The sequence below is a fragment of the Bufo gargarizans genome, chromosome 4 (assembly GCF_014858855.1).
Source record: "Bufo gargarizans isolate SCDJY-AF-19 chromosome 4, ASM1485885v1, whole genome shotgun sequence".
NCBI classification, from domain to species: Eukaryota; Metazoa; Chordata; class Amphibia; order Anura; family Bufonidae; genus Bufo; species Bufo gargarizans.
In genome coordinates, this window is record NC_058083.1 from 111,221,681 (window position 1) to 111,236,430 (window position 14,750).

The 14,750-nt window shown below is 42.7% G+C and overlaps 1 protein-coding gene across 3 annotated transcripts in view; it reads right to left on the minus strand.

The window, feature by feature from the left end:
• Positions 1-1,476: 1,476 nt before the first annotated feature.
• The window catches only part of DGKD (diacylglycerol kinase delta), a 120,093-nt gene continuing 106,819 nt past the window's right edge, over positions 1,477-14,750 (minus strand). The window contains exons 26-30 of one of the 3 annotated variants that reach the window (XM_044289326.1): positions 11,726-11,818; positions 10,929-11,048; positions 10,258-10,372; positions 6,367-6,497; positions 1,477-2,726 (exon numbers count right to left, since the gene is read on the minus strand). In XM_044289326.1, coding sequence (XP_044145261.1) covers positions 2,640-2,726; positions 6,367-6,497; positions 10,258-10,372; positions 10,929-11,048; positions 11,726-11,818 — 546 coding nt within the window. In that variant the 3' untranslated portion in view covers positions 1,477-2,639. Of the gene's footprint in view, positions 2,727-6,366; positions 6,498-10,257; positions 10,373-10,928; positions 11,049-11,424; positions 11,627-11,725; positions 11,819-14,750 lie in introns of those variants that run through there. The other 2 variants (XM_044289327.1, XM_044289328.1) reach the window with 2 other exon arrangements.

The following is a 14,750-nucleotide window of genomic DNA, read 5'->3' on the forward strand; positions in this document are numbered from 1 at the left end:
GGGAGCCGGCACCAGGAGCGCGGCCTTCACTCACTGCACCGAATACAGAAGTGAACGCCGCAGACGCCGAATTTCCTCAACGATGCATGGAACTTGGACATCAATCAAGAGTAGCGGGGCGGGCAGAACGGAGGACCTGGGCAGGATACATGGTTAGTTTTTCGAGCCTCTAGGTGCTGAATCTACGCCCACATAGCACCCAGAGGCTCATTAGCATATTGTTAAAGTGTGTATTTTAGCAGAACAGCTGCAGGGACAAATGTAAAAAACACACTGTTATGTAGTGCTGACATTAGCACATCGCTAATATCAGCCAGCTACATAACAGAAATGATGATGGTAGAAACCCTTTAACACAACATAGGTGCATAAAGAGTTTAACAGTCACCAAAAGCCGTGAACAAATGAGCGAGTTCCCATCGATCACTGCCCAACATGGCACTCAGCTGACTCCCATATGATATAAAAAGAGGCGAGTTAAGAGGTAAGTTAGACCTTACTGGAGAACTGATGCTTTGGGTTCCTTCAGCCAGAAACCACAATGAAGCAGGTATGAGTGTGAAAATGCTTATGTAAAGACTGCCATAATTATAGGTGTGCATAATTTTTGTCACAGCTTCTGTCCTTCAGAGTGCAAGACAGAAAATAGAGCAGCAGAGAACCCCACAGTTGACCATAGATGATTCTGCCGCTGCCTTCTCTTCAATTGCAGTGGCGAGCAGGTGTAATTGCAGCTTCACAATCGCATTCACTTCAATGGGAAGGAGCAGATGGAGTGTAACTGCTCCTTTCCATTCAAATGGGCCAGAAGTGGCTGCTTGACCCTTCTAGCGCAGCTTAGGTTGGTTCTATATCTGTGTTGTCATTTATGGTTTTCTGTTCTGACTTAGGAGCAAAAAAAAAAAAAAAACGACAGAGAGCTGGGTCTGACATTACGGACACAAAGGGTGCTCAATGGAGGGCATTCGGTCATGGTCAGAAAAAAAAGCGCTGCATATGATGGAAATGGAGCATCTGACGCAGGTGTGAACATAGCTTAAGGCCGGTATTACAAACAGCAGATGTGGGTGACGATTGTCGGGAAGGAAACATTCCTTCTCGACAATCGCCTGCTTGTCAGCAGAGGAGACCGCAGTACGGAGAGGAGCTATCGCTAATGTCATCACTCGTCCCAAAACAAAAATCATTCTTTGCTGCCACGAGCTGGCCCTGGCAAATGATGATTTTAAAGCATGCTTAAAGATTGCGATTGCCCAATGAACAAGCATTTGGTGGGTAATCGGCGGCAGTATTACACTGCCAGATTGAGTGTTACCATGAACACTTGTTAGCGATGATCTGCACGATTTTCTGCTGGTGTAATACAGCCATTACCTTGATAGAATACATTCAGATTTCTATTGAAACTAGCCTGCGTGAGGCTTGTCACATATATTATAACCCAAGTGGTGAGAAAAAAGTAGACTAGGAACAAGGCAACATCATTAAGAGATATTTTACTGTTAGAACCAAGGAATTTTTACAATATTGCTATTTACATGCATTAACATCAATCTGGAAAAGAAGCTGTGACTGCAATAAGGCACGGGACAATAAATACGCATGGGAAAGGACAGCCAGGCTTCTGCTGAGGGTTTTCGTGGCTTTCATTTGTCCCTCATACATAAGAAGCAAGAAACAGGGGACCTGCCCAGAAGTAAGAAATGTAAGAGGTTGAACAGATGAAGGAATGGATGTGGACAACTGAAATCACAAGCCAAACACATCTTCAGGAAACAGTACTTCAATGTATCTCGCTCTGACAGCGAGTTCCTTCTTGCGCTCCACAGGGGACACATTATGCAGGGCAGAGGCTGCTCCCTGCTTTTTAAAAAGGTACCTACAGTATAGAAATGTAAACAATCGTTTGATCCTAGACCCCAGCGTGGGACGTTGCAATGGTCTGACATCTCACAAACAGCCCAATAAAACCACCGATTACAACAAGTCTACACTATTTTACAAATACTTTATAAACCACTAGAAATGTACACGTTGAGCCTGAGAAAAGAGCATTCATATTAAAACATAGTACAAAACTCCACAGTCATCTGACATGTGCAATAACTGTGCGAGGAACAGGTAGAGCCCTAAATCCATTACCAAGGTCTCAAAGTCTTTAGGCAAAGGGCAGAGGGTGAGTAAGCCCTGTCTACTGTGTTCAGTCTGCTAGCAGTATAATGCCTGTCCCAATCCACACGAGGTAGCACATCAATGAGAAGGACTACTACAGTCACAACTGGCTATCGCAGCATCTACAAAAAATACCTGGCTTAAGGGTATCCAGTAAAATGCAAAAAAAAAAGAAAAAAAAAAAAAAAAGATTAAAGCCCTTGGCTCATTCAAGACATGGATATATCCGGTCTATAACTGGCAGCAGTTATTCCCAGGGCTCATTTAGGCTTGTGATACTTGACTGGTCGTAGGGATAACAATGGCTATGTATCATAGTTGGCCAAGAAGCTCAGAAGACTTTTGAGATGAGCTGATGTTACAAAGCGATGTGCTGCAGCAACACTAGAGCGGCATGTGTTTTAATGGAGCGACACCGGCGATCATGAATCACCCAGACTGGACCACACACGCAGTGAAGACAGATCCTATTCCACACTGACAGGAGGGGGGTTCAGCTCTCGGATGGCATGGAGGATTCTCTTCATGTGACCCACTTTTGTCACTCCCAACTCCTGCAGAAAAAACAGGTGTTATTATCTCGTATTTGTACTTAAAATATTGGGAGAAGTCCTAATGCAGAAAACCCACAAAAAAGTTAAGCAGAAAAGGTCGCAACTTTCAACTCGCTGCAAAGCATAGTAACCATTTTGTAGCAATTAATTATGTTAATAATGGTTTCAAATATTGTATCCATTTCATGGATCAAGGTTAATCATATAGGATTTTAATATTTGAATTTTTGTGATGTGAATAATACTAATACAAATGTCATTTTCATTCTACAAGGCAGTGTGGGCATATCAGTAGAGCTATCAAGAATACAGGTGAGTGCAACTACATTCATGCTGTGAAGCCCTCATGGCACTGCACCTGTCGATTGTGCTAAAAACCCTACATGAGACATTATTAGTGTAAAATGCATTATATTAAGGCCATAATAACAATGATAATCCAAATGGTGACTAATGTTTTTGTCACTTAAAGAGGACCTTTTACAGGCTCTGACATTACCATATAAATAGCTGGCAGGGTAGGGCATACTGATGACATGTGATATTGCTTATTATTTCTATGCGCTGCTTTGTTCCCCTGTTCTGGTTTCCTGCCCAGTATGTAAATCCATACCATTGGTACAGGGTGGGGGAGAAGGCTGTGGCTGTGAGCTGTCCAAGTGATAACTATAGAGGGGCACCTAACATTGTGGCCTTCTATCAGTAAGTATGGTATTTTTCAATGATATCAAGTAATTTGAAACCCACTTTCAGTGACATAATTCTAGTTTAGGGACTAGCAAGACAACGAGGATCCTTGAGGTGAGAGCAAGTTGTGTGTCTTGGCCAAAATATCACCCAATGCCATTCATTTCATTTGCAGGATGCAGTCTGGCCTTCTGATGTTGGTGGAGATTGAGGTGCCAGGACTTGTGGGATGTACTTAAAGAGGTGCTGGGCAACCTGCCATTTTAATACAATGGCTGTGGGCAACAGGCTGTTAGCCAGTATAGTGCACTGCATAGCAGATGTTCAGTATTTTTATCTGTTCGACCTCCTTCATATAACACTATGGCCTGTGTACTTCCTGTTGGGAAGGGGTACCTGAACCTGCCCTTCTATCTTCTTCCCCCTAACATCTGCTATTGGGTTGAGTCGGGATGCTTCCATACAAGTCAGATGGTTGTCCTGCCGGGCTGGTTGACAATAATCTAATGTGTATGGGTAACATACGTTAATAAAGGCCATGAAAGTGATTATGATGACAGTCTAGCGCCTGAATGTGGCAGCAAAAACTATTGAAAATGGATATAATGTAAGAGTTTTACTGCTTTAAAATGTTATGCTTTTGCAACAAATTGAAGAAAGGCACAGACACATTACATATACCACAACACGTGCCGGAAGAGAACTCGCTGGTGTTAACACAGAGCAGGCAAATATTAGCATTTAGTCACCTGGTAGAATAGCTGTGATTGCATGCATGCTAGGGTGGCAGGAGGGTGCAGGTGGCATACTGTCATTGGTCATAAGACTTAGAAATGGGAATGACAATGTTAGACATGCCATGCTTGTGTATTGTGTTTTTCAGAGGTTGTGTACTGATGAGGCCTGAAGACATTTTAGCACTGGATTTCGGGCACTGGCTGAAGAGCAATGACCAATACAAATGACAAATGGACAAAGGTCACATAGGTTTAGCAGTGAAAGTCTTTGCAGTATACCGTCTAAGCACGGACTTGTAAAACACTGGATCAATACAGTGATGTCACCATAGAGGGGTGACAGGACTGATTTCAAGGGACAGGCTTGAAACTTAGGACAATCTATCATTTTTAATAAATCATCTGAGTGGAGTGCAGCCGCTTTCACACTGCATTTTGCTGTGTCTGTTTTCACTTTCACTGCTAAACATATGTGCCGTAATACACTGCAGAGGCTCCTGGCACATATGTCCAATGTATCCACAGGCGCATTGTACCATTGTAAAAAAAGAAATAAAATAACACATTAGGGTGGGTTCACATCATGTTTTATGCTTCCGTTTGACATATACGTTAGAAAAAAAAAGATACAAAGAAGCAGCATACCACGTTCTTGTATCCTGCAGTGTCCCGTAAAAAAAAAGGATACTTTTTTTTTTTTACAATGGAACGGATGCCACTGTATGGCATCAGTCTGAGGCATCCGTTTAACGTATATGGTTTTTGTATATCTTAAACGGATGGGAAAAACATGATGTGAACCCACCCTTGATGCTATTGCTGTCTTGTTAGGAACTTTGAGACTATTACAGAGTCTGACACTTATACCATGGCGGTGGTCAACAGAGAAAATAGTCCATATATCCAAAAAAGAAGAGAATCTGTATAAAATCGTCCTTTTATTTCTTCATTTAAAAGCAGCTACATAGGTAATGGGATGCGGGGCATGCAGTCAACAACCGTTTCCCGTGTATCAGCGCTTTCTTTTGGCCCACCGTGCGCTTCCACTGTGGGCCAAGAGGAAGCGCTGTTACGCGGAAAATGGCTGTTTCCTGTATGCCCCGCATCCCCTTACCTACGTAGCTGCTTTTAAATTAATAAATAACAGGAGGACAGTGCCACAGATTATTATTATTTTTTTGTATCCATAGGTCCATTTTGCCTTGATGAATGACAGAAGAGCTTCCTTTTGACTTTGGTTACACTGGTATTTCTTTCTTTCGACTGGATAGAACAGCGGGGACTGCTGCGCTATTCCATACAGAGGGCATATGTTTATTGAACATGGCAGTCTACAGCCTACGAATGCCACTGTATGCTTATTCGGTGGCATCAAGCAGAGGAATAGGTCAAGAACTCATCCAAACATATACCGCCAATGATCAGAAACCATGCAAGGCAATGGTCCTTAAACAGTGCTGATTACATGTGTCACACTGTATGTTGCTATATGGTCTGAAAACAGTGCTTGGATACTAAGTGACCGTAAAATAGTAGAGGTGACTTGTGCCAAGTACAAATTAAGGGTTGGCAATGCAGAGCTGTACCTAGATGGTGTGGATAATAATACACATATATTATATAGGCAGTTTTGCCAGCAGAAATGGGGAGAAGTATTAGGCTACTTACACACTAGCGTTTTTGCTGGATCCGGCAGGGTTAAGCAAAAACGTTTCCGTTACTGATAATACAACCATCTGCATCCGTTATTGTATTATCTTTAACATTTCTTTAACATTGCCAAACGGATCCGTTTTAAACTCCATTGAAAGTCAATGGAGGACAGATCGTTTTCTATTGTGGCAGAGAAAACAATGCAAGTCAATGGGGGTCATGACAGATCCGTTTTTCCCAGGATGGAAAGCAAAATACTGCATGTTGCGGTTTGCTCTCTGGTCTGGGAACGCATCTAAATGGAACAGAATGCATTTTGGAGGATTCCGTTCTGTTCAGTTCAATTTTGTCCCCATTGACAATGAATGGGGACAAAACGGAAGCGTTTTTTTTCCGGTATTGAGCCCCTATGACGGAACTCAATTCCGGAAAACTTTAACGCTAGCGTGAAAGTATCCTTAACAGATGACATGCAAAATCTGATTGCAGGGAGAGAATTAGACATAGACAAAGAGCAGAAGAGAGCTGGATTCTACTTTGTGTCTGACATCTGTGAGAGATACCTTGAGGTCTCGGCGCTCCAGATGTAGGAGCTCACAGCCCCGGATGTCATGGCGAGTAAAGACCTCCTTGTACTCAGACAGACTGAGACGCTCCAACCAAAGAGATACCTCTTCCGTCCCCCAAAGGTGAGCTGTCAGAAAGAGTCCCTTAGTAAGAAACCACATCCCAAAGCAAAGAAAACCACTTGCCAAGATACAGATTATCCACAGTTGAGAGCAGAGGAATCTAATTTCAAGATGCAACGATCAGGTAAAGACAAACACCACCAATGTTGTTACGTAACTGCACAGTTTCCAGAATTTCTATAGACAAATGTAATTGCAGCCACAGATTGAGGCTATCATAAGTCATTCTGCGAAATGATGCAATGAATTACCTCTCGACACCACACCTATTATTTCCCTATTTTATTCAGATTAACTCATTACATTACACGGAGTAACCCAATATCAGTTATATTCACTTATTAGCAAAATAATACCTGGTGATAAAACCGATAAATGAATGTGGGATTATCAGGCTACTTGTCAGAACAGCTCATTTTCTATTAAAAGATCACTTAAAGGATTAGAAAAACATGGCTGCTTTCTTCCAAACACAGCCAGTCATTTATAATGAGTGAAATTAATGTTTTCATTTATTTGAAGTGGTTCACCAATCACCTTAAAGCATGTTCTAAATGTATTATACAGGTCGGTATGGTCTCAAAGGGTTGTGCAAGACTGTTGGGGGAAAGTGGGGGGTTGGCAAAGGCCACTTGCTGGGCCTGTAAAGGGAAAATTACATACCTACTTGCTGGTGCTGGCTTCCTGCTCCTTCTCCTCCCAGCCGGTTATGCTCTGCTGGGCTCCCTATCTATAAACATCTGGTTTGACATCACCTCAGCCAATGGCCACAGTGGTGACCGGATCACCTAGCGTGATGTCATTATTTGTCACCACGTAAGGGGAGACAGTCTCTGCAGCGGCCAGTTAGTGGCTGCGGCGATGTCAAACAAGATGTTTACATCGAATGAGCCCAGCGGAGCATCGCAGGGAAGTCATTTTCCGTTTACAAGTCCGGTAAAGTGTGGGGGAAGGGTTGCCAACTTCCCCCCTTCCCCATTCTTGCAGAACCTTTAAGGACACCAAATATGCCTATGCTATTTGGGGTTTTCCAAATCATATTTAGTAAATTAGATTTGTTGTAAAAAAACAACAACAAAAAAGACCCTGTGGTTTGTGACCGTTTTTCCCTTTTTACTTTTGCATAATTAACCATTATTTTTGAATGGATTTTTATTATAGATTTTTTTTTTTTACTTTATAATATTCTTGCATATTAAATAAAAAACTGCTGTTAGGACATCCATAGGTTTGCCCTAGGAACTGGCTACAGTAAGAGAAAGGACCCTGGACTGTCTGCTCATATCTAAAGGAATTATTTTGATGCCCACAAAAGTGCAAGTCCCCATAAGTTGCTTTTTTATGTTTATGCTTATTTATGTTAACCATATTTCTATAGAATTTTTTGGGAGCCCCCCCCCCCCCCCCCACCGTCACACACTGGCCGCTAGGCCTAAAATATGTTAAAGGGGTTGTGCAGTCTGTTTGTATTGATGAACTATCGTCCCCACCGATCAGATACTGACGTCCTATTCTGAGAAAACAAGCTTCACCACCCCTTAAAGACTTCCAGCTACATGGGCCATAGGCACAATGGACAGGAGCTGACCCCATTGACTTCTATGGGAGTTTTTTCTAGGCATGCTCTGTGCACAGGTGAGGAGGGAGTAGATAGGTTAAAACCTATTGTGAAATGGTGGATTTTGTGTTATATATACACAGGCGTTACCTGTCATTGTAATCCTTCCTGGGATAATGTGATGGCTACTGAAAAGTCACAAGTACAGAACAGGAAATTATAGAAAGTTATTAGGTATAGTGGCCGGTGTGAAAATTGCAGGATTATATAATTTTTTTTGTAAATATAGATAGTGACACAGGAAAACATAAAAACTAACTAACTAACTAACTAACATAACATTCTAAAAAAACACATGTTTAACAGAAGGTGATTTAAACCATAGGTCATTTTCTGACAACACATTTCCTGTAAATCCTGATGAACCCCTTTAGAGATGTGTATTAGATGTAAAGGAAAAATCCTAGAACTGCTTCTAAGGAGCACTGAACAACAGTACCGCATGTGAAATCCATAACTGCAGTTTGCACTTGTAGTTCTTTTTGCTGCAGTTTTTCCTCGTTGAAGTTCATGGGTCAAAACCACAGCAAACTGTGATGGGTAGGGCATTTAACTTAAACTCAGCATGTGCATACTTTTCAAAATTTTAATGTGAATTAGATTGTTACCAATATGTAAAAAATATACACCGATTAGGGGAAGCCAAGGAAAAACTATGGGCCAGATTTATCATTACACTTACATCTTACTCCACTTTTACATATGTCCAAAGTCACTTTTGGCTAAGTCAGATTTATTAATGGTCCTTTAATACTGTGATAAATGTGGTTTGACGGTAGCAGTTTGTCCTTCAGTAAGTGTCTTTACAAAAGTCGCACGTCTTTACGAAAAAGTTGCATGTTCTATTACAAAGTCGCATAAGATAAGCATGGGCCTCACTGGAGTGAAATTGCGCAATTTTTTGTGAGTTTTTAAATTGTCGCAATAGTAAATCTATCTAGAGATTCATTTACATAGGAAAACATGCCCACTTTCAGAAAACTGGCGAGCATAGCGCAGAGCCAATAAAATGAACTTTTTCACTCCATTATTTTGACTTGAGTTAATGATAAATCTGGCCCATGTTTTTTTCAGCTGACATGTAGACAGAAAATACCGTTGTCTGACTGAGCCCGAATGTTTGGTGCATCCTCCTAGCTTCAGGGCCTATAACCATGGTGCTACATCCTCAAGTATAAAAATGTATAAGCAATGAAGTCACAAGTGCTTATGTATTTGTATTCCTACACTTTCAAAATACTAAATACAAGATCGTATGTATTATGTGGTCTGCACACCGCAGATCCGCAAAATGGGATACCGGCCATGTGCATCCCGCAATTTATATGTTGTAAAAATGCCTATTCTTGTCCACAAACAGACAAGAACAAGACTTTTTTTTTTTTGCGAGACGGACATACTTATGTGGACAGCACACTGTTTACTATCTGCAATTTTTGCACTACAACTCCCAACCTGCACACTTGCTTGGCTGAACCCCCATATAAGTGAATGGAGCATCCTGGGAGTTGTAGTTTCACAATTGGGGTTGAGCGAATTGGGTTTGGATTGCTGTATCTGAACCCGATTCTTTTAAGAACTACCTTAAGAATATCAGCTCCGTCCTACTGTAAAATGTATGGCCTCGCGAGACTTACTTCATGTGTCAATTCGTTTATTTGCATAAATGATCAAACTGTATCAAAATACAAAGATGAACTTGGCTTCATTACTGAGGCATGAAGCGGCATTCGGCTTAGTATTTTGATACAGTAATTTATGTGAATAATCAAAGTGACGGGTGATAGAGGCTAGATGAACTAAGTCTCGCGATATTTGTTGAGATTTCGGAAAGACCTCCACGGAGGCCATACATTTTACAGTAGGATGGAGCCAATATTATTAACGAAGTTTACAAACGAATCGGGTTTGGATACAGCAATCCGAACCAGATTCGCTCAAGCCTATTTACAATAGTCGGGACTGCAAGAGGTTGCGGACCCTGTACATAATCTTCATCAAAACTTTTAGAAAATTTCTAGCAATCTACTACTTTCTGTTAATTACAATGTTTTACCCATCACAAGTATATACAGTATATACAGTATATCAGTATGGCACCCTTTACTGTGCATCTGCTGTAATTATTTATTTGACAGAACATTTACCAGGTGCTCCTGTGCTGCTCCGGGTCTCCTTGTTCTTAGTGTTTTTCTCCTTCTTGAACTTGTTCACCAGTCTAAACCGACTGCTACGTCTTAATTTGGAGTAATCAAGAGCCCCCTGATGAAGAGAGATCACAACTGTCAGCCTCTAGCAAAACATGATTTTGAAGAGATGCATGTCTTCTTTTCACAAATGAAGGGAAGAACATGTTTAAGGCTACTTTCACACTAGCGTTAATATTTTCCGGTATTGAGATCCGCCATAGGGGCTTAATACCGAAAAAAACGCCTCAGTTTTGTCCCCATTGATCCAAAATGCATTCCGTTCTGTTTGGTTGTGTTCCCATACTAAAGAGCAAACCGCAGCATGCAGCGGTTTGCTTTCAGTCATGGGATGCGGAGCAAGACAGATCCGTCATGACCCCCAATGCAAGTCAATGGGGACGGATCAGTTTTCTCTGACACCGTTTCCGCTGCCCCCTTGAATTCAAGCACACTGCAAACAGAGCGCTCGGGAGATTAAAAAAGTGTTTTTCTGAAGTATGGATTAATGAATTTCTGGCTCACACACATGATCAGTTACAGACTGGGGGCTGCTATAAGGTAATGCTGGCAGTTTTATATCACTTTTGGAGGTGACAGGTTCCCTTTAAAGGAAGAATGACAATACTCACGTCTTCTTCTCCAGGCTCTGTGTTCTGGGACAGCCATGGGATGTCTGCTAGTTTCCTCAGCTCCTGCTCTGTGTTACTGAGGGATGTCATCAGCTGTTCTTTCTGAGGAGGATCCAACAGCTTTAAAAGACAAAGGTTAGTCAGAGTTATCTTTACTGTTCGGGTACTTTCACACGGTGTGTGCAGTGCCCATCAGAGGTCAGTGTGGTATACTTTGTTTGCCATTCCATACAGCAGGAAGGAAGTTATACCAATGTCGAGCTCTCATGGCACAGACAGAAAACGGACACTGCAAATGCTGTGGGAATCCACACTTAGGGGCCATTCAGATATCCGTAAGTGTTTTACACGGATACCGGCCCGTGTGCTTCTGCAATTTGCAGACCGCACATGGCCGTCCCTATGATAGAAATGCCTATTCTTGTCCACGATTGCGGACAAGAATAAGACATGCTGTGTCTTTTTTTGCGGGGCCGTGGAACGGAACTACGGATGCGGACAGCACACAGTGTGCTGTCTGCATCTTTTGCGGTCCCATTGAAATGAATGGGGCCGCACCCGTTCTGCGAATTGCGGAACGGATGTGGACCCAGAACTACTCACGTGTGAAAGGAGCCTTATCTAGCCATTGTGTCCATTTTTCACCTCTCTGGCTTAAAGCACGACTAATATTAGACTTGTTATCTACTGAAGAACACCTATTGTGGGGAGAGATACATCACTGCTTGGAGTGCACTGAAATCGGGTAACAGTTTGACGCATAAGGAGCAATTTGTACATTTCAGCCCTCTACTCACCAAAGCCATCTTTCCAGAAAGTAAAAGCTCGGTCTCATTCAGTAAAGCTCGAACGTTCGTAACCATTTCCATTACATGAGTGCAACTTAGACCCTGAAACAAGACAGTACTGGAAACCATTAGAAATAGATCAATACAACTGCTACAAATAATGATTATTCTCTATGTATTATTTCATTTCTTTACAATAGCACAAGGAAAAAGGGGTTTATTTTTACCTTGACATATACCACTACCTATTGAAGTGTTTCAGAGATCTATGGCATTTCCCTGCCAGCCTGCCCATGGTACCTGATGAACCAGCTCCATTGTTAAAAAGAACCTGTCACCATGAAATGTGTAAGGGCTGTATGACACTAACAGATTATCTGACCAATATCTTTTCAAATCAGACCAATAGGTGTTGTGTATAACAAAAGATCTGTGTGGGCAAACTGCCATCTGACCAATTATTGGTCAAAAAATCTGTCAGATAATCTGTTGGTGTAATACAGGCCTAAGTGTGTATAAATAGATAACTGTCAGTCACTGATGGCTGTACATGGGGCGGGTGTTATCAGTGATTGATAGCATTCTCTGTGTAAGTGTGTCTAAATAGATAGCTGTCAGTCACTGATAGCTGTACACAGGGGAGGTGTTATCAGTGATTGATACCATTCTCTGTGTAATTGCGTATACAGAAATAGCTGTCATTAACTGATAGTGGTACACAGGGTCGGTGTTATCAGAGATTAATAGAGTTCTCTGTGTAAGTGTGTATACAGACATAGAGGTCCTTCACTGATACCTGTATATGGGAAAGGTGCTATAAGTGATTGATGGCATTCTGTGTGTGTGTATACGGAGATAGCTGTCAGTCACGCATAGCTGTACAAGGGGGAGGTGTTATCAGTGATTGATAACATTCTCTGTGTAATTGTGTATACAGAAATAGCTGTCGGTAACTGATAGTTGTAGGAGAAAAATTGTAGGAGACCACCAAAATACCAAGGACAAGTGCCTGGGAAAAAAGGCCATATGCAAGAAAGGAACAAAGGGAAACACCCAGCTCCACCTAAGGTGGGAAAAATAAGAAGCTAGACCAGTGATGGCTAACCTTGGCACTCCAGCTGTGGTAAAACTACAACTCCCAAGATGCCCCCCTTGCTTGGCTGCTCTCAGAACTCTAGAAATAAATAGAGCATGCCGGGAGTCGTAGTTTCACCACAGCTGGAGTGCCAAGGTTAGCCATCACTGAACTAGACTATAGCAAGCAAGCTTGAACAAGTGCACACTAGAGAGCCAGAGAAAGGATCTGGAAGAACAAGGGCTCCCCCTGAAGAAACAGGAGAGCAGCACAACCGAAGGGCGTCTGTTGGTAATGACCTAGCGCTCTGCATATAGAAGGATGTTCCAGGAGGAGGATCTATAAGAGGATAGACCCAACAAGAAAAATTAGACCATGAGGGAACCTGGCAGGAGAGAAAATGCCTGGGAAAAGGACAGAAGCAGTCCTGAACCAAGAAAAAAACTTCCTGGAGACAAGCAAAAGTAAGACCCTGTGGACCACCACTCCGCAAAAGGAAGGAGATTCCATAAGGCCTGGAAGCAAAGGAACCTGACCAGTAAGAGGACCCGGCAAGGAAAAAACTCTAAATTGTCTCAGACCAAAAACATGGCCTATCCGTGACAAACATCAAGTGAAGGCTAGGGTAGAAAGGAAACAAGGAAACACTGGAGGCTGAACGACTGAGAGAAAGAATAGAAAAGACTCACCATGGGAAGGGAGCAAGCCTCCTTCCACTGCAAGGCAGATGGGAAAATAGAAACACCATATAAGAAGGTGGAAACCCCATCCTACAAGAGAAAGCAGCCAACCCCTGGGGAAGAAGGGGGTCCTAGGTAATGGCCAGAAGAAGGGAACGTAAAGACATGCTTCCCATACAAAGGAGGCGAGAATCGAGCCTCAGAAAAACTGGAACAAAATATCACTGTGAAATGTAAGACCAGAGAAATCCCTGGCCACAAAGTCTCAGGAAAAAAGGAAATAGTCGCAGGCCCGGAGCAACAAACTCCCAGGTACCAGGACCTGAACCTGGGGAGACGGGAAGAGAGGTTAGAAACTCAAGAGGGAAACAAGCCTATGGGGACCCAGGAGGGAAAAGAACCAAATCGGGCCCAAAGAGGCAGCTGTCATACAGAGCATGTGCGATCAGAGATGCTATGAGTAGCTTCCCCAGAAGTAACCGGCCAGCTAGATTGTCCAAGAATCATTGGGGCAGGGACTCCAAGCAGGATTACCTCAGAGGCTAAGTAGGGTCCACAGAACTGGACCACATGAGGACAATAATAGCCAGATTATCAAAGGAAAAATGAAATGTAGCAACCATAGGGAAAAAAACATCAGCCATGGTTAGACCAACCATCCCAAGTGTAGTGAATAGCATACTGTATAACACTGCCCCGGAAGGCGCAAGTACAGCCCCCTGGATTTTGTAAAAGAATCGCCAGACATCCATATGTCAGAAAAAGGATGCAGAACTCGCCAGGGAAAGCTGGGAGAGACTACCAGCAGAGCACAATGAAACCCCCAAGGAAGGGGGAAGAAACTGACAGATGCAGACAACGGCAAGGCCCAAGCGAACGGCACTTCTGTCATGTAGCACAACTAATCAGAGAACATAAGGGAGTACCAAGAACGCCCGGACCATGGAAGAACTACGGGACCATGTCCGATACCAGAGTGAGCAGTGGGAAATTCCACCCACCAAGTAGGTGTATGTGACGCTCACTAATCCTGTCACAGCCATATCAGAGAGGACGTCCTGCGATGACCCGAACACTGCAGTAGTGGCTGGTGCTCCCAATGCTTCGTATACCTGCAGGATAGAATATCCAGTGGTGATCCAGGTACTCTGCCAGGATTGGCGCATGTAACTGTGAAAACAAAGCAGAGAGGCAGTAACAACGAGAGTACTCCATCCATGAAATGGGGTAACGCAGCTGTGCGGAATACAGTAGTACTTTATAGGGTTGACAAAGCACA